Raw genomic sequence first — 21,773 nt, 5'->3', positions numbered from 1 at the left:
CGGTTTACCTCTTTTCTTTCGCTACCCCGGAGGGTCCTTTACCATCGGTCAAAATATATATGGTAATTATGGAATGCAGACGGACTTGGCCTCGCATATGTCCTTGCTGCGCTGTTTGAGTGATGGTTATGTCTCTAAAGAAGCATATCGGCAATAGCAGACAACGGAGACAACGGAAACCTCAGCGAACGGCGCAGAAGCCGTTCGCTGCCAAAACGGTCTTTGTTAGACCGTTTTGGCAGCTCTGAAATTCTCTCTTCCTCACTTCCCATGTCCCGCCTCCCACGACACAACAGCATTATAAACGGCCAATCAGAGGCAGTAACTAGGATGTGCAGCTAGCCAGCCACCGCTCGGGAGAACACCCTACCAACAGTCATTAAGACATGCGAAATGTGAATCCATTGACCGACTCCTTCAAAACCGCTCTCAAAGGGCACCTACAGACGGCTGCAATTCAAAACTGGACCCCATAAAATATGAGTCCACCCCCTTTCCTCTCACAGTATGTTTTTTGTTGGGTTTTTTCCCTTTTTACCTCCATGATGATTTCCTGTTTTTGGCTATAGGCTATATGTGTCTATTTGTACGTCTCTAAATGTTATGATGAATTGAACAAGGTGGACCCCCTTGTAAACAAGTGTAATGCTTCGTCCACTCAGTTAAGTTTTTGTACCTACTTATAAAACAAACCTGGGTAAATTGTAAATTCTCCTTCCAGTGTAGAATACGCGGACCCCGTCCCTCAAAAAATGCAATCACTGGCCTCCTTTATAACAGGCCTGAGAATCCATTTCAGCAGGGCAAAGGGAGAGGAAATGATCACTTCTCCCTAAAACTATTCAGTATTTTAGCCGTGACGTGAGCGCCCCCTCCTGAGATACTTCCGGGTCCTACTTTTGTGTCGCTTTTGTGTCCCCATAGAGTTATACTGTGTCCCTCCGTCAGACTAAATCTGAGACGAAAACAACCACGAAAATCTCATTTTACCGCTTTCCTCGCAACAACAAAGCTGCTGCTCTCCCAAATCTGGCTGTGACAGGCCGTCTGCCCCACACTGGATACTATCGCCATTTTATTGAATTGTGTCAACTAAATCCTCATTATGCAAACTAGATTCAACATACTCAAGCCTGCACACATTCTAAATATGCCCCCAAAATATTGTACTGAGCAAATGGACTGTTACCACCTTCAATAATAATAATAATAGACTTTATTGTCTCCACATCATATATTTTCTTTGTCATGGACACTTGTACAGAATATTAATAATTCTACTCGAGTTGGAAGCATTAAGACCCATTTTAACCCTCAATGGCTTCCTTTCTGAAAAATAACGTCATTGTAAAAAGATTCACGCGTTTAGATATTCTATTTACAATGAGATGCGGACGGGAGCTGGTGCCACTTGGACCCGGACGTAACGTAGGACTACAAAATGACCCGGACGTAACGTAGGACTACAACATGACGTCAGACTTAAATACAGAATTCAATCAAATAACATTCTTACCTGCCTGACATTCAAAACAAACTTTATTCATATAAAAAGAAAAGAGTGAAAAAAAACAATAAACTGAGCTAAATTCAACAGAGTCATTTGGCGATTGGTTGGATGTCCACTGTGGGCGGGCCCACACGCTGCAGGTCTCGCGGGATTGGTTGTCTCTCCGCTGTGGGCGTGTCTACATGCGGCAGGTCTCGTGGAAGGCCTCCAGGGTCCTAAAGTCCCTCCATGTGGGAGGCAGTCCGTCCTGAAGGAAACGCCCACATCGTTGACACGAGCTCTGGAACAGCTTGATGTACGACCTCAGCCACGTCTAGGAGACGCACACACACACGCACGCACGCACGCACACACACACACACACACACACACAGAGAAAACATACAATTCACAGATCATGGATACATAATATTGCAGGTTCGCTACAAGCTCATCGTCATTGATAACAGTATTGATGACAAGAGATGAAACCCGATACCCCAACAAACTCCATAACAATGTATCTAGTACCCGGTATCAATACAATTTGGGCTTATCGAGTACCCGTCCCATTATCAATAAGCTTTGGGCATATCGAGTACCCGGTATCAATAAGCATTGGGCTTTTTATAGAGTACCCGGTATCAATAAGCATTGGGCTTTTTATCGAGTACCCGGTATCAATAAGCTTTGGGCTTATCGAGTACCCGGTATCAATAAGCTTTGGGCTTATCGAGCAGCGGATTTGACCGTTATCTCTGCATTGGAACGGCGAAATCATCCGTTATCAGCACTTGAATGGTGCCAAAATGTCCATACTGGCATCCTCACCACATAGCCTGGTCAAGGTTTCCCCCTGGTGGACGTGTCATTTCCAACTATTGTCGGTGCATGTAAACTAGGGGCTACTGATATATACTATTCTCTGCCGCTGAGTCGGGTCTGGTGGCCTTCGCAACGCTCGGCACGGCGCCTCGCTCGGTGGTGCCTCACGTAGCTCATGGCCACCAGACACGGCACCCCTCCTTCAGGACATCAGTGATAATGACAATCGCTACAATCGCAGATAATGACATAATGAACAGTGAGGATGCCAGTATGGACATTTTGGCACCATTAAAACGTGCTGATAACGGATGATTTTGCCGTTCCAATGCAGAGATACGGGTCGAATGGGGTGTATCGAGTACCCGGTATCAATAAGCATTGGGCTTTTTATCGAGTACCTGGTATCAATCCGCTGTGGGCTTATCGAGTACCCGTTATCAATAAGCATTGGGCTTTTTATCGAGTACCCGGTATCAATAAGCTTTGGGCTTATCGAGTAACCGGTATCAATAAGCGTTGGGCTTATCGAGTACCCATTATCAATAAGCATTAGGCTTTTTATCGAGTACCCATTATCAATAAGCTTTGGGCTTATCGAGAACCCGGTATCAATAAGCATTGGGCTTTTTATCGAGTACCTGGTATCAATAAGCTTTGGGCTTATCGAGTACCCGTTATCAATAAGCTTTGGGCTTATCGAGTACCCGGTATCAATAAGCATTGGGCTTTTTATCGAGTACCTGGTATCAATACGCTTTGGGCTTATCGAGTACCCGGTATCAATAAGCTTTGGGCTTATCGAGTACCCGGTATCAATAAGCTAAGCTTATCGATTACCCGGTATCAATAAGCTAAGCTTATTGAGTACCCGGTATCAATTTGTCAAAACCTTTGTCATCTTCATGTCATTTCTGATGGTGGTCAGACTCAGCCACAAACTCTGTCACTCACAACTGGCCAATACATAACAGATATATGGTTCTGTTCAGAAGTTGTTCTTCGCGTCTTTACAAAATAACAGAAACAGCTTAAAAGTGTCCTCGCCCTCGATAGAAGCCTGGCGATTGGTAACTGATCAACAGTATTGGTAAGTGATCAACAGTATTGGTAAGTGATCAACAGTATTGGTAACAGTTTTGATAAGTGATCAACAGTATTGGTAACAGTATTGGTAAGTGATCAACAGTATTGGTAACAGTATTGATAAGTGATCAACAGTATTGGTAAGTGATCAACAGTATTGGTAAGTGATCAACAGTATTGGTAACAGTTTTGATAAGTGATCAACAGTATTGGTAAGTGATCAACAGTATTAGTAAGTGATCAACAGTATTGGTAACAGTATTGATAAGTGATCAACAGTATTGGTAAGTGATCAACAGTATTGGTAACAGTATTGATAAGTGATCAACAGTATTGGTAAGTGATCAACAGTATTGGTAAGTGATCAACAGTATTGGTAACAGTATTGATAAGTGATCAACAGTATTGATAAGTGATCAACAATATTGATAAGTGATCAACAGTATTGGTAAGTGATCAACAGTATTGGTAAGTGATCCACAGTATTGGCAACAGTATTGGTAAGTGATCCACAGTATTGGCAACAGTATTGGTAAGTGATCCACAGTATTGGCAACATTATTGGTAAGTGATCCACAGTATTGGCAACAGTATTGGTAAGTGATCCACAGTATTGGTAACAGTATTGGTAAGTGATCCACAGTATTGGTAACAGTATTGGTAAGTGATCCACAGTATTGGCAACAGTATTGGTAAGTGATCCACAGTATTGGCAACAGTATTGGTAAGTGATCCACAGTATTGGCAACAGTATTGGTAAGTGATCCACAGTATTGGTAACAGTATTGGTAAGTGATCCACAGTATTGGTAACAGTATTGATAAGTGATCAACAGTATTGGTAAGTGATCAACAGTATTGGTAACAGTATTGGTAAGTGATCCACAGTATTGGCCACAGTATTGGTAAGTGATCCACAGTATTGGTAAGTGATCCACAGTATTGGTAAGTGATCCACAGTATTGATAACCCACCATGAAGGATCGTACCACCACATCAGGCATCTGAGGCAGCTGGTAGTGCAGGAGAGCAGTGGTGGCGTGGTCTGTTACCTAGCAACAAGATAAACACATGGTATGTTACCTAGCAACCAGAAACACATGGTATGTTACCTAGCAACCAGAAACACATGGTATGTTACCTAGCAACAAGATAAACACATGGTATGTTACCTAGCAACAAGATAAACACATGGTATGTTACCTAGCAACAAGATAAACACATGGTATGTTACCTAGCAACAAGATAAACACATGGTATGTTACCTAGCAACAAGATAAACACATGGTATGTTACCTAGCAACCAGAAACACATGGTATGTTACCTAGCAACCAGAAACACATGGTATGTTACCTAGCAACAAGATAAACACATGGTATGTTAGCTAGCAACCAGAAACACATGGTATGTTACCTAGCAACAAGATAAACACATGGTATGTTACCTAGCAACCAGAAACACATGGTATGTTACCTAGCAACCAGAAACACACATGGTATGTTACCTAGCAACAAGATAAACACATGGTATGTTACCTAGCAACCATAAACACATGGTATGTTACCTAGCAACCATAAACACATGGTATGTTACCTAGCAACCAGAAACACATGGTATGTTACCTAGCAACCAGAAACACATGGTATGTTACCTAGCAACAAGATAAACACATGGTATGTTACCTAGCAACCAGAAACACATGGTATGTTACCTAGCAACCAGACACACATAGTATGTTACCTAGCAACCAGACACACATGGTATGTTACCTAGCAACCAGAAACACATGGTATGTTACCTAGCAACCAGAAACACATGGTATGTTACCTAGCAACCAGAAACACATGGTATGTTACCTAGCAACAAGATAAACAGATGGTATGTTACCTAGCAACAAGATAAACACATGGTATGTTACCTAGCAACAAGATAAACACATGGTATGTTACCTAGCAACAAGATAAACACATGGTATGTTACCTAGCAACAAGATAAATACATGGTATGTTACCTAGCAACAAGATAAACACATGGTATGTTACCTAGCAACAAGATAAACACATGGTATGTTACCTAGCAACCAGAAACACATGGTATGTTACCTAGCAAACAGAAACACATGGTATGTTACCTAGCAACAAGATAAACACATGGTATGTTACCTAGCAACCATAAACACATGGTATGTTACCTAGCAACAAGATAAACACATGGTATGTTACCTAGCAACAAGATAAATACATGGTATGTTACCTAGCAACAAGATAAACACATGGTATGTTACCTAGCAACAAGATAAACACATGGTATGTTACCTAGCAACAAGATAAATACATGGTATGTTACCTAGCAACCATAAACACATGGTATGTTACCTAGCAACAAGATAAACACATGGTATGTTACCTAGCAACAAGATAAATACATGGTATGTTACCTAGCAACAAGATAAACACATGGTATGTTACCTAGCAACAAGATAAATACATGGTATGTTACCTAGCAACAAGATAAACACATGGTATGTTACCTAGCAACCATAAACACATGGTATGTTACCTAGCAACCATAAACACATGGTATGTTACCTAGCAACAAGATAAACACATGGTATGTTACCTAGCAACAAGATAAACACATGGTATGTTACCTAGCAACAAGATAAACACATGGTATGTTACCTAGCAACAAGATAAATACATGGTATGTTACCTAGCAACAAGATAAACACATGGTATGTTACCTAGCAACCATAAACACATGGTATGTTACCTAGCAACCAGAAACACATGGTATGTTACCTAGCAACCAGAAACACATGGTATGTTACCTAGCAACCAGAAACACATGGTATGTTACCTAGCAACAAGATAAACACATGGTATGTTACCTAGCAACAAGATAAACACATGGTATGTTACCTAGCAACCATAAACACATGGTATGTTACCTAGCAACCAGAAACACATGGTATGTTACCTAGCAACCAGAAACACATGGTATGTTACCTAGCAACAAGATAAACACATGGTATGTTACCTAGCAACCATAAACACATGGTATGTTACCTAGCAACCAGAAACACATGGTATGTTACCTAGCAACCAGAAACACATGGTATGTTACCTAGCAACAAGATAAACACATGGTATGTTACCTAGCAACAAGATAAACACATGGTATGTTACCTAGCAACCAGAAACACATGGTATGTTACCTAGCAACCAGAAACACATGGTATGTTACCTAGCAACCAGAAACACATGGTATGTTACCTAGCAACCAGAAACACATGGTATGTTACCTAGCAACAAGATAAACACATGGTATGTTACCTAGCAACAAGATAAACACATGGTATGTTACCTAGCAACAAGCTAAACACATGGTATGTTACCTAGCAACCAGAAACACATGGTATGTTACCTAGCAACCAGAAACACATGGTATGTTACCTAGCAACCAGAAACACATGGTATGTTACCTAGCAACCAGAAGTACATGGTATGTTACCTAGCAACAAGATAAACACATGGTATGTTACCTAGCAACCAGAAACACATGGTATGTTACCTAGCAACCAGAAACACATGGTATGTTACCTAGCAACCAGAAACACATGGTGTGTTACCTAGCAACCAGAAACACATGGTATGTTACCTAGCAACAAGATAAACACATGGTATGTTACCTAGCAACAAGATCAATACATGGTATGTTACCTAGCAACAAGATAAACACATGGTATGTTACCTAGCAACAAGATAAATACATGGTATGTTACCTAGCAACAAGATAAATACATGGTATGTTACCTAGCAACCATAAACACATGGTATGTTACCTAGCAACAAGATAAACACATGGTATGTTACCTAGCAACAAGATAAATACATGGTATGTTACCTAGCAACAAGATAAACACATGATATGTTACCTAGCAACAAGATAAACACATGGTATGTTACCTAGCAACAAGATAAACACATGGTATGTTACCTAGCAACAAGATAAATACATGGTATGTTACCTAGCAACCATAAATACATGGTATGTTACCTAGCAACCAGAAACACATGGTATGTTACCTAGCAACCATAAATACATGGTATGTTACCTAGCAACCATAAATACATGGTATGTTACCTAGCAACCATAAATACATGGTATGTTACCTAGCAACCAGAAACACATGGTATGTTACCTAGCAACCATAAATACATGGTATGTTACCTAGCAACCATAAATACATGGTATGTTACCTAGCAACCATAAATACATGGTATGTTACCTAGCAACAAGATAAACACATGGTATGTTACCTAGCAACAAGATAAATACATGGTATGTTACCTAGCAACCATAAATACATGGTATGTTACCTAGCAACCAGAAACACATGGTATGTTACCTAGCAACCATAAATACATGGTATGTTACCTAGCAACCATAAATACATGGTATGTTACCTAGCAACCATAAATACATGGTATGTTACCTAGCAACCATAAATACATGGTATGTTACCTAGCAACCATAAATACATGGTATGTTACCTAGCAACCATAAATACATGGTATGTTACCTAGCAACCATAAATACATGGTATGTTACCTAGCAACCATAAATACATGGTATGTTACCTAGCAACCATAAATACATGGTATGTTACCTAGCAACCATAAATACATGGTATGTTACCTAGCAACAAGATAAACACATGGTATGTTACCTAGCAACAAGATAAACACATGGTATGTTACCTAGCAACAAGATAAATACATGGTATGTTACCTAGCAACCATAAATACATGGTATGTTACCTAGCAACCATAAATACATGGTATGTTACCTAGCAACCATAAATACATGGTATGTTACCTAGCAACCATAAATACATGGTATGTTACCTAGCAGCAACATATATATATAAATAAATATAAACAGTGGTGGGCGTGGTCTGTTACCTTCTGGAACACCTGGTGTTGAGATTTGGACCAGATGTCAAGCTGAGAGAGAGAGAGAGAGAGAGACACTCGTTACCATGGAGAACAATGCTATGGAGACAGACAGACAGACAGACAGACAGACAGACAGACAGACAGACAGACAGACAGACAGACAGACAGACAGACAGGTACCTTGCCGTCATCAGAGTAAACCGTTTCGTTGTATCCTCTGACGATGGTTCTGTCGATGAACAACGACCTCATCACGACGATGGCCTTCAGCACCTTCCCCAAAGTCACCTGGAACACAGACAGCATGTTATTAAAGTCACCTGGAACACAGACAGCCTGTTATTAAAGTCACCTGGAACACAGACAGCACCTTAATAAAGTCACCTGGAACACAGACAGCCTGTTATTAAAGTCACCTGGAACACAGACAGCCTGTTATTAAAGTCACCTGGAACACAGACAGCACCTTAATAAAGTCACCTGGAACACAGACAGCCTGTTATTAAAGTCACCTGGAACACAGACAGCCTGTTATTAAAGTCACCTGGAACACAGACAGCCTTATTAAAGTCACCTGGAACACAGACAGCCTGTTATTAAAGTCACCTGGAACACAGACAGCATGTTATTAAAGTCACCTGGAACACAGACAGCACCTTATTAAAGTCACCTGGAACACAGACAGCCTGTTATTAAAGTCACCTGGAACACAGACAGCCTGTTATTAAAGTCACCTGGAACACAGACAGCCTGTTATTAAAGTCACCTGGAACACAGACAGCATGTTATTAAAGTCACCTGGAACACAGACAGCCTTATTAAAGTCACCTGGAACACAGACAGCATGTTATTAAAGTCACCTGGAACACAGACAGCATGTTATTAAAGTCACCTGGAACACAGACAGCCTTATTAAAGTCACCTGGAACACAGACAGCATGTTATTAAAGTCACCTGGAACACAGACAGCCTGTTATTAAAGTCACCTGGAACACAGACAGCATGTTATTAAAGTCACCTGGAACACAGACAGCATGTTATTAAAGTCACCTGGAACACAGACAGCATGTTATTAAAGTCACCTGGAACACAGACAGCCTTATTAAAGTCACCTGGAACACAGACAGCCTGTTATTAAAGTCACCTGGAACACAGACAGCATGTTATTAAAGTCACCTGGAACACAGACAGCACCTTAATAAAGTCACCTGGAACACAGACAGCACCTTAATAAAGTCACCTGGAACACAGACAGCCTGTTATTAAAGTCACCTGGAACACAGACAGCCTTATTAAAGTCACCTGGAACACAGACAGCCTTATTAAAGTCACCTGGAACACAGACAGCCTTATTAAAGTCACCTGGAACACAGACAGCATGTTATTAAAGTCACCTGGAACACAGACAGCCTGTTATTAAAGTCACCTGGAACACAGACAGCATGTTATTAAAGTCACCTGGAACACAGACAGCATGTTATTAAAGTCACCTGGAACACAGACAGCACCTTAATAAAGTCACCTGGAACACAGACAGCACCTTAATAAAGTCACCTGGAACACAGACAGCACCTTATTAAAGTCACCTGGAACACAGACAGCCTGTTATTAAAGTCACCTGGAACACAGACAGCCTTATTAAAGTGACCTGGAACACAGACAGCATGTTATTAAAGTCACCTGGAACACAGACAGCCTGTTATTAAAGTCACATGTTACCAACAATACCCTGTTCTCCTGTAGGGGGCGTACATGTTACCAATAATACCCTGTTCTCCTGTAGGGGGCGTACATGTTACCAACAATACCCTGTTCTCCTGTAGGGGGCGTACATGTTACCAACAATACCCTGTTCTCCTAAATGGAGCTACATGTTACCAACAATACCCTGTTCTCCTGTAGGGGGCGTACATGTTACCAACAATACCCTGTTCTCCTGTAGGGGGCGAACATGTTACCAACAATACCCTGTTCTCCTGTAGGGGGCGTACATGTTACCAACAATACCCTGTTCTCCTGTAGGGGGCGTACATGTTACCAACAATACCCTGTTCTCCTAAATGGAGCTACATGTTACCAACAATACCCTGTTCTCCTGTAGGGGGCGTACATGTTACCAACAATACCCTGTTCTCCTGTAGGGGGCGTACATGTTACCAACAATACCCTGTTCTCCTGTAGGGGGCGTACATGTTACCAACAATACCCTGTTCTCCTGTAGGGGGCGTACATGTTACCAACAATACCCTGTTCTCCTGTAGGGGGCGTACATGTTACCAACAATACCCTGTTCTCCTGTAGGGGGCGTACATGTTACCAACAATACCCTGTTCTCCTGTAGGGGGCGTACATGTTACCAACAATACCCTGTATGAGGGAATACCATAATAATAATACTACTATAATACCATAATAATCTGTGCTCAAAGTGCAATTAAAAAGCAAACGTTTCGGTCCTAAGACCTTCGTAAGACCTTCGTCAGTGATATGTGTGTCTCTAGTTTCATTGAAAGTGTCCATGTCTCGGAGCCATAGAGTAGAATCGGCTCAACGGTCGTCCTAAATATTTTTACTTTTAACATCTTACTAAGCTGGGATGACCAGATCTTATGCATGTCATTGCAGGCTGACCAGGCCAAACCCTTCCTAGTTCGAAAGTCCTTTTGGGAAGAAGATATATATGAACCCAAATAATTGTAGTCATCAACCTGTTTTAGAGGAGTCTTGCTAAGTGTTTTTATAATGTGGTTATTGTTGGATTTGCATATATTTACGTATTACGTTTTTACGTTTTCGTCTCGTTGAGATAAAGACCAACACAGTTGGAGGCCTGCTCAAGAGACTTCTCTGGAGTCCTGCCTCAAAGCAGACCAGAGGTAAAAAACTGTCGTTCCCTGATGTCATCGCTAGGGACACATGCATCAGTAAGCAGGAACTGGGGATGGCAATGGGTGCATGTGTGTGTGTGTGTGTGTGTGTGTGCGCGCGCGCGCAAGCGCGCGCGCGTGCGCGTGCGCGTGCGCGTGCGCGTGCGTGTGCGTGTGTGTGTGTGCGTACCAGCAGTACAGCAGAGGTCCCGTTGGGTCTGAACAGCTGGATGGTCATGTCTGGAAACATCCTTCCTATACGAGAGATGACGTCATCCACATACCTACACACACACGCACACACTTTAGCAGATTCCTAGACATTAAGTCAAACTTGTCAAAGTGATGATTTGAATATAGTGTTGCACAGACACTTTTCAGACACCTGTGATCTAGATTCTAGAAAATATGATATTCCAGGAACCCCTCAGAAGCAAAGATTTGAGTTAAAATCACACCTGTGTGAACTGAGTGGTGCAACTCCCCTCTCTCTCTCTCTCTCTCTCATTAGCAGGCAACAGTGCAACACTATCTCTCTCTATCTCTCTGTTTCTAGCACAACAGCGCCACCTTTGCCCCTACTGGTACTCTAGACGGACATAGTCACAGTCACATAGGTTAGGACATAGGGACATCGCTGTTCCTTGGAGTGGTTGCACCACTCAAAAATGTTCGCTCTGAACGGGTAAAAGGGCAGTTGTTTTACAGACGGGTAAAAGGGCAGTTGTTTTACAGACGGGTAAAAGGGCAGTTGTTTTACAGACGGGTAAAAGGGCAGTTGTTTTACAGACGGGTAAAAGGGCAGTTGTTTTACAGACGGGTAAAAGGGCAGTTGTTTTACAGACGGGTAAAAGGGCAGTTGTTTTACAGATGGATAAAAGGGCAGTTGTTTTACAGACGGGTAAAAGGGCAGTTGTTTTACAGACGGGTAAAAGGGCAGTTGTTTTACAGACGGGTAAAAGGGCAGTTGTTTTACAGACGGGTAAAAGGGCAGTTGTTTTACAGACGGGTAAAAGGGGAGTTGTTTTACAGACGGGTAAAAGGGCAGTTGTTTTACAGACGGGTAAAAGGGCAGTTGTTTTACAGACGGGTAAAAGGGCAGTTGTTTTACAGACGGGTAAAAGGGCAGTTGTTTTACAGACGGGTAAAAGGGCAGTTGTTTTACAGACGGGTAAAAGGGGAGTTGTTTTACAGACGGGTAAAAGGGCAGTTGTTTTACAGACGGGTAAAAGGGCAGTTGTTTTACAGACGGGTAAAAGGGCAGGGGCTCAAGCCCCCTTTGACGTCTATGTGTGCACGTCCCTGGACTGGACTCACTGAGTACTGGACTGGACTCACTGAGTACTGGAATGGACTCACTGAGTCCTGGACTGGATTTACTGAGTACTGGAATGGACTCACTGAGTACTGGAATGGACTCACTGAGTACTGGACTGGACTCACTGAGTACTGGAATGGACTCACTGAGTACTGGACTGGACTCACTGAGTACTGGAATGGACTCACTGAGTACTGGACTGGACTCACTGAGTACTGGACTGGACTCACTGAGTACTGGAATGGACTCACTGAGTACTGGACTGGACTTACTGAGTACTGGACTGGACTTACTGAGTCCTGGACTGGAGTCACTGAGTACTGGACTGGACTCACTGAGTACTGGAATGGACTCACTGAGTCCTGGACTGGAGTCACTGAGTACTGGACTGGACTCACTGAGTACTGGACTGGACTTACTGAGGCGGCAGGACCAAAGTACTGGACTGGACTTACTGAGGCGGCAGGACCAAAGTGCTGGGCTGGACTTTGGGACGTCTCTTGGCCGACGCTCCCATCTGATTGGCCGACCGCTTGAGTGACTGCTGGTTCAGCAGACTGGAGGCGAGGCCCGCGTGATACTGGAGCTGTCAATCATCATTCAATATACTGATTTAGAACAACCTGGAGCTGTCAATCATCATTAAATATACTGATTAGAACAACCTGGAGCTGTCGATCATCATTAAATATACTGATTTAGAACAACCTGGAGCTGTCAATCATCATTAAATATACTGATTAGAACAACCTGGAGCTGTCAATCATCATCAAATATACTGATTAGAACAAACTGGAGCTGTCAATCATCATTAAATATACTGATTAGAACAAACTGGAGCTGTCAATCATCATTAAATATACTGATTAGAACAAACTGGAGCTGTCAATCATCGTCACGTAATGATTAGACCTGTCACTCATCATTATGTATTCATACAAATACTATTCAACGGGAAAGAACCCGCCACAGAGCTGCCGGTGTGTGTGTGTGTGTGTGTGTGTGTGTGTGTGTGTGTGTGTATGTGTATGTGTATGCGTGTGTGTGTAGTACCTTGTTAGACCACTTGTAGGCCTGCAGCAGCTGGCTGTACAGAGGGGTCTTGTCCTGAACCGGGTCCAGGCTGAGCAGACCAGAGTTATGGAGAGGATGAGACTCTGATGGACGTCCGACCAGACCGCTGAGACGGTCCAGCTCACTGTGGAGAACACACACACACACACACACACACACACACACACACACACACACACACACACACACACACACACACACACACACACACACACACACACACACACACACACACACACACACACACACACACACACACACACACAGTTAGAGCAGGGGTTCCCAAACTATGGTGCGAGGACACCCTCTAGGGGTGTGTGTCATGAAAAGGGTAATGTTTTATGGTGTTATTTAACAGCAAAATCCGGTAAAACACTGTTGTAAGAAAATGGTAAATGGTAAATGGTAAATGGTGCATTTATATAGCGCCTTTATCCAAGGCGCTTTACATAGATTGTGCATTACATTCACCCATTCACACACACATTCATACACCGATTGTGGCGGAAGCCATGCAAGGTACCAACCAGCACATCGGGAGCAATTTGGGGTTCAGTGTCTTGCCCAAGGACACTTCGACATGTAGCCAGGAGGAGCCGGGATTCGAACCGCCGACCCATGGATCATTGGACGACCTGCTCTACCTCTTGAGCCACAGTCGCCCTAAGAGATCTATAGAGCAGCTGCATGTGTCTCAGTGCACTGACATTCTGTGATTATTTGCCATAATCATATTAAAACATGTATCAGTTCCGGCCAAATACAACGAAACTTAGCGTTGGGTCAGTTTGGGGACCGCTGAGTTAACCCATTTAGACATGAGAACTGATTCTACAAAATGTCTTCTGAATCCTAACAGTTTTCAGAAAAAACCCATGTTTCTATGCCACCTTTTTCACGTCAAGGACCCCCAGAATTATCTGTATTTTGCTGCGGACCCCCATCTGAAAATATGTTGTTCCAGGGAGGGACCACCCCAAAGATTCAAGTTAAAAACGTTCAGTCTGAAAGAATGTATATTCAAAGATTGGGTGTGCCACATTTTCATGATTTTTCAAAAATAGCAGATCTACAAGGCCGTAGCAAGATTTTCTATAGTTTATAGGTGTGTTAATAGTTTCTATACTTACTTGAGGTCTCTGTTGACAGCCTGGTGGTTGTCTACAGATTATATAACTTACTTGAGGTCTCTGTTGACAGCCTGGTGGTTGTCTACAGATTCTATAACTTACTTGAGGGCTCTGTTGACAGCCTGGAGGTTGTCTATAGATTCTATAACTTACTTGAGGTCTCTGTTGACAGCCTGGAGGTTGTCTATAGATTCTATAACTTACTTGAGGTCTCTGTTGACAGCCTGGAGGTTGTCTATAGTTTATAGGTATTCTATAACTTACTTGAGGTCTCTGTTGACAGCCTGGAGGTGCTCCTGGAACTCTGTGATGAAGAGCTTCTCTCGTCCCTCCAGCGTCTCCTGGTTCCTCATGCCGTCCTTCAGCGAGTGGAACACCCTGCTGACGGAACACCTCAGAGCCTGGATGGAGCTGATGGCCGCCGAGAAGGCGTCCAGGTTCACCCCCACGTTCACCACGTCAGACATCTTTACGTTCTGTAAACAACAACACATTCAACACGTCAGACATCTTTACGTTCTGTAAACAACACATTCACCACGTCAGACATCTTTATGTTCTGTAAACAACAACACATTCACCACGTCAGACATCTTTATGTTCTGTAAACAACACATTCACCACGTCAGACATCTTTACGTTCTGTAAACAACAACACATTCACCACGTCAGACATCTTTATGTTCTGTAAACAACACATTCACCACGTCAGACATCTTTATGTTCTGTAAACAACACATTCACCACGTCAGACATCTTTATGTTCTGTAAACAACAACACATTCACCACGTCAGACATCTTTACGTTCTGTAAACAACACATTCACCACGTCAGACATCTTTATGTTCTGTAAACAACACATTCACCACGTCAGACATCTTTATGTTCTGTAAACAACACATTCACCACGTCAGACATCTTTATGTTCTGTAAACAACACATTCACCACGTCAGACATCTTTATGTTCTGTAAACAACAACACATTCACCACGTCAGACATCTTTATGTTCTGTAAACAACAACACATTCACCACGTCAGACATCTTTATGTTCTGTAAACAACAACACATTCACCACGTCAGACATCTTTATGTTCTGTAAACAACACATTCACCACGTCAGACATCTTTATGTTCTGTAAACAACACATTCACCACGTCAGACATCTTTATGTTCTGTAAACAACACATTCACCACGTCAGACATCTTTACGTTCTGTAAACAACACATTCACCACGTCAGACATCTTTATGTTCTGTAAACAACAACACATTCACCACGTCAGACATCTTTATGTTCTGTAAACAACACATTCACCACGTCAGACATCTTTATGTTCTGTAAACAAGACATTCACCACGTCAGACATCTTTGTTCTGTAAACAACAACACATTCACCACGTCAGACATCTTTACGTTCTGTAAACAACAACACATTCACCACGTCAGACATCTTTACGTTCTGTAAACAACAACACATTCACCACGTCAGACATCTTTATGTTCTGTAAACAACAACACATTCACCACGTCAGACATCTTTATGTTCTGTAAAAAAACAACACGTTCACCACGTCAGACATCTTTATGTTCTGTAAACAACACATTCACCACGTCAGACATCTTTATGTTCTGTAAACAACAACATTCACCACGTCAGACATCTTTATGTTCTGTAAACAACAACACGTTCACCACGTCAGACATCTTTATGTTCTGTAAACAACACATTCACCACGTCAGACATCTTTATGTTCTGTAAACAACAACATTCACCACGTCAGACATCTTTATGTTCTGTAAACAACAACATTCACCACGTCAGACATCTTTATGTTCTGTAAACAACACATTCACCACGTCAGACATCTTTATGTTCTGCAAACAACAACACATTCACCACGTCAGACATCTTTACGTTCTGTAAACAACAACACATTCACCACGTCAGACATCTTTACGTTCTGTAAACAACAACACATTCACCACGTCAGACATCTTTATGTTCTGTAAACAACAACACATTCACCACGTCAGACATCTTTATGTTCTGTAAACAACAACACGTTCACCACGTCAGACATCTTTATGTTCTGTAAACAACACATTCACCACGTCAGACATCTTTATGTTCTGTAAACAACAACATTCACCACGTCAGACATCTTTATGTTCTGTAAACAACAACACGTTCACCACGTCAGACATCTTTATGTTCTGTAAACAACACATTCACCACGTCAGACATCTTTATGTTCTGTAAACAACAACACATTCACCACGTCAGACATCTTTATGTTCTGTAAACAACACATTCACCACGTCAGACATCTTTACGTTCTGTAAACAACAACACATTCACCACGTCAGACATCTTTATGTTCTGTAAACAACACATTCACCACGTCAGACATCTTTATGTTCTGTAAACAACACATTCACCACGTCAGACATCTTTATGTTCTGTAAACAACAACACATTCACCACGTCAGACATCTTTACGTTCTGTAAACAACACATTCACCACGTCAGACATCTTTATGTTCTGTAAACAACACATTCACCACGTCAGACATCTTTATGTTCTGTAAACAACACATTCACCACGTCAGACATCTTTATGTTCTGTAAACAACAACACATTCACCACGTCAGACATCTTTATGTTCTGTAAACAACACATTCACCACGTCAGACATCTTTATGTTCTGTAAACAACAACACATTCACCACGTCAAACATCTTTACGTTCTGTAAACAACAACACCAGAGATTAAAATAGGGTGCATTTTGCATCCCAAAACGCAGTTTATAGTTAAGGGACGCAATAAAACAACAATTTACAATTTAGCCATTTAGCAGACGCTCTTAATCCAGAGCGACTTACATTAAGCAAGAGCAAAAAAGCATGGGAATACATCACAGAAAAAAGCATTTATCATGAAACATGCGTAAGCTAAGAACGTAACAGTGGAATGTCTATATAATGAAACTATACATATAAACTATACATATATACTATACTATGCACTATGACGTGCTATGACTACATACAATGCAATTATAGTGCTGTCTACATAACATGCTATAAGTCTTGATTTGGGGGGCCACATTGCATATTACTGGCGTAGCAAAAAATAGCCAATCTACAAGCTCAAAACACGTTGCAGTGTGATGTGTTTTGAGCTTGTAGATCGGCTATTTTTGCTATATTTGAATTGAAATCCTGAAATATCTTTTGCTATTTTTTAAACAACACATTCACCACGTCAGACATCTTTGTTGTTCTGTAAACAACAACATTTCATAGCCTAAATTAGGAGCGCCCCTCACTTCACACAGGTGTGATTTATTTTGTTTAGGGACTACGGATGGAAATTAGCATCCTTGCTGTCCCGTTCAAATTAACTACAGCAGTGGTTCTCAAAGTGTGGTCCGGGGACCCCCAGGGGTCCTTGAGGGAGTTCCAGGGGGTTAGGAACCAAATGGACCCTTAATATGGGTCTGTAACTCTGAGTGTACAAATGGAACCAAACGGACCATAACGGATCCATTTGGTTCCATTTGTACACTGAGTTAAATTAGGTTTTTATTGGACATTATAAATTGGGGGTCCCAGAGATAGAAAAGCCATTAAATGGGGGTCCGTATGTAGACTAATGAATGTCAAACTGGGGGTCCTTGAAATTAAACAGGTTGAGAATCACTGCCGTAAAAATCTTCTCTTATGGGGGTCCCTGGCATATCTTTTCTAATGGGGGTCCGCGGGCTAATTAGTGTCAATGTGGGGGTCCTTGACATGAAAAGGTCAGATTATTCACATGGGTAGGACTGTCACCACAACAACTTAAACTGTCACACAGATATAGTCGTGATTAACCTCAGCTACTGTAGATGAATTGGGTACAAAGAAAGAAGCCCTGAATGGAAACAAGCCGTAGTGCTTTCTTGGGTTTATCAGACCGTGTTATTGAACTGTACTTTACTGTACAGTAAACTGTTAATAAAGTATCCAATCAATCAAGACAAAAAGACATATTGACAAAATACCAACAGTACAATTAGCAATAACATGACAACATGCATTTGCAATACTGCTGTGTTGTGATTGATTGATAATAGATGTTTTTGTTTGCATAAAACAGCACAGTAAAACTACAGTTCAATACATGATTGATTGTTATTAACAGATTTACAGTTCAACTATGATGAATTGAACAAGGTGGACCATGTTATAACCAAGTGTGATGCTTTATTGGGTCGTCCACTCAGTTAACAGTCTTTGTATTTAGTTGTGCTTGAAATGTACTGTAATTCTGCAACAGCACTAGTATAAACGTTTGGTACACAGAACGTGACGATAATAAGGCTTTAAAAACAGCTCTAGTATAAACGTTTGGTACACAGAACATGACGATAATTAGGCTTTAAAAACAGCACTAGTATAAACGTTTGGTACACAGAACGTGACGATAATAAGCATTGAAAAACAGCTCTAGTATAAACGTTTGGTACACAGAACGTGACGATATAAAGCATTTAAAAACAGCTCTAGTATAAACGTTTGGTACACAGAACGTGACGATAATAAGCATTTAAAAACAGCTCTAGTATAAACGTTTGGTACACAGAACGTGACGATAATAGAGGATATGAAATAAAGAGAAGCTGAAAAAACGCCGTTACCTTTTCACAACACGGTGTCGCTCACTGATGACGTCACCTCGTTGTCGTTCAATGATGACGTTCCCCTATTGTCGCACATTGATGCCGTCAGCAAGGAGCAGCGTTGCCAGGTCTAAAGAAAACAAGTCCAAAATAAATAATAATAATAATAATACAATAATAAAACAATAATAAAACACATTTCATGACCTTTCATGCAGCGCAAATTGGTTTACAATAAAGAAAAAGCAAAAAATAAAATGTCAAATAAGTGTGCAACATTAATGATGATGATGAAATGAAATGAAATGAAATCTATATTTACCCAGGGTATCTGGGCTAAGCTCAAGAACTTGTTTCCAGCCAGGCCCTGCTCATAGAACACATTTCATCGTAGTGGTTCAATGCCTTGTTCAAGGGCACTTCAGCGGTGGTAATGATGATGATGATGATGATGATGATGATGATGACGATGATGATGATGATGATGCTTCATAACAGTTTTATATATCAACACATAAGTATCAAAAATAGCCGATCTACAAGCTCAAAACGTGTCGCTCTCTTGTAGATCGGCTATTCATTCCTATTCTTTATTGGAATCCTGAATAATTTAATAGCCTAATTTGTGTCCTTTTTTAATTGGAATCCTGAAAAGTAACATTTCTATTTATTTTCAAATGCTTTTAGTTTAGCATTGTATTAACTTTAAGAACTTATAAATAAAAATACATTGGACATAAAAAAGGCAATACAAATGTAATACCAGTCATTAAACTACTAATATACGGTAGACTAAAGTATGACATTAAGCATTAAGCATGTTTGGAATTGTAACAGCAGAAATTAATCATAGGCCTATATCAATGTTGTTTCCCAAAATAAGTGAAGGTGAAATGAAATGAAATGAAATCTATATTTACCCAGGGTATCTGGGCTAAGCTCAAGAACTTGTTTCCAGCCAGGCCCTCCTCATAGAACACATTTCATCGTAGTGGTTCAATGCCTTGTTCAAGGGCACTTCAGCGGTGGTAATTTTAACGTGTCGGACGGCTGATTCGAACTAGGAACCTTCCGGTATCAAGACCGCGCCGCTATCCGTTCGGCCACCGCTGCCATTAGGGGCCGCATAGGTAGGGGCCGCATAGCCTATGTGGCACTAAGGCTATTTGAGAATAGCCAATCTACAAGCTCACAACGCATCACCATGATCTACAAGCTCACAACGCATCACCATGATCTACAAGCTCACAACGCATCACCATGCTATGCCTTCTAAGCAACCCTAAAGCTTAAAGTGATAGAAGGCCTATTTCACTTTAAATCTTTAGGTCAGGGATTTGATCACAGGCTTGTGAACGAACCCAGTGTGAAATTACCTACCTAGGTTCCATCCTGGAGGCTAATCTTTCCGGTGATAAAATGGCCACCAACGTAATCAAAAAAGTCAACCAAAGAACAAGATTCCTTTACAGGATCTCCTCACTGGTCGACAAAAACACCTTGAAGACCTTAACAGGAGCCCTTGTACAAGGCTTCTTTGACTATGCATGCACCTCCTGGTACCACAGCACCTCAAAGGCCCTTAAAACTAGGCTCCAGACCTCCCAAAACAAACTGGTCAGGCTCCTACTTGGCCTCACCCCCCGAACCCACCTCACCCCTGCCCACTTTGACAGACTGGCATGGCTTAGGGTCGGCGACAGAGTACAGCATCTTGCAATGGGTCTGGTCCACAAGATTCGATACTCCACCAAGATACCCATGTACCTGTGTAGATACTTCCTTAATGTTAACGAAGTCCACACCCACAACACCAGAGGGAGTGCAACGAATCATGTTCAACCCAGATTCGGCACAAACAAGGGACTAAATTATTTTCGCTCCTATGCCACCAAAATGTGGAACGCCCTACCAACAGTCATTAAGACATGCGAATCCCTTGACTCCTTCAAAACCGCTCTCAAAGGGCACCTACGGATGGCTGCAATTCGAAACTGGCCCCCGTAAAATCTGAATCCCCCCCCACCGCCCCCCCTTTTTTTTTCCCTCACTGTATATGTTTCTTTTCCCTTTTTACCTCCATTATGATGAATTCCTGTACTGTTCTTTGTCTATATAGAAGTGTCTATTTGTACGTCTCTAAATGTTTTGATGAATTGAACATGGTGGACCCTGTTGTAAACAAGTGTAATGCTTAATTGGGTCGTCCACTCACAGTTAACAGCCTTTGTATTGAGTTTGTGCTTGAAATGTACTGTAATTCTGCAAACTGTTAATAAAATTTTCAATCAATCAATCAATCAAGTGTACTCTCTGCTGCCCCATCTGGCAGTCAGGTTAGTGAACGCCCTG

At 41.6% G+C, this 21,773-nt stretch overlaps 1 protein-coding gene across 2 annotated transcripts; it reads right to left on the bottom strand.

The window, feature by feature from the left end:
- Nucleotides 1–1,521: 1,521 nt before the first annotated feature.
- On the bottom strand, nt 1,522–19,523 carry med27 (mediator complex subunit 27). 2 transcript variants are annotated; one of them, XM_079518987.1, is made up of 9 exons: nt 19,440–19,523; nt 15,015–15,226; nt 13,600–13,744; nt 13,002–13,132; nt 11,419–11,512; nt 8,542–8,649; nt 8,368–8,409; nt 4,374–4,451; nt 1,522–1,823 (listed from the first exon to the last, which is right to left on the bottom strand). In XM_079518987.1, exons 2-9 carry the CDS (start codon nt 15,215–15,217, stop codon nt 1,689–1,691), a joined length of 936 nt encoding a protein of 311 aa, XP_079375113.1. In that variant the 5' UTR covers nt 15,218–15,226; nt 19,440–19,523; the 3' UTR covers nt 1,522–1,688. The 2 variants fall into 2 exon arrangements, with proteins under 2 accessions (XP_079375113.1, XP_079375114.1); XM_079518988.1 differs by lacking the exon at nt 4,374–4,451.
- Nucleotides 19,524–21,773: the final 2,250 nt, after the last annotated feature.

This window comes from Electrona antarctica (genome assembly GCF_951216825.1).
Source record: "Electrona antarctica genome assembly, chromosome: 13".
Classification (NCBI taxonomy): Eukaryota; Metazoa; Chordata; class Actinopteri; order Myctophiformes; family Myctophidae; genus Electrona; species Electrona antarctica.
The sequence above is the reverse complement of the archived record's forward strand: the minus strand, read 5'-3'. Positions and strand labels throughout refer to the sequence as shown.

What these genes read in the sequence shown, in the direction of transcription:
- med27 (XM_079518987.1), bottom strand. Translation starts at nt 15,217, where the DNA reads ATGTCTGACGTGGTGAACGTGGGGGTGAACCTGGACGCCTTCTCGGCG. An exon ending in ACTTTGGTCCTGCCGCCTCA is followed by an intron (nt 11,513 to 13,001) that starts GTAAGTCCAGTC and finishes GTGTGTGTGTAG; the next exon opens with GTATGTGGATGACGTCATCT. An exon ending in TGGTGGTACGATCCTTCATG is followed by an intron (nt 1,824 to 4,373) that starts GTGGGTTATCAA and finishes TGCGTCTCCTAG; the next exon opens with ACGTGGCTGAGGTCGTACAT.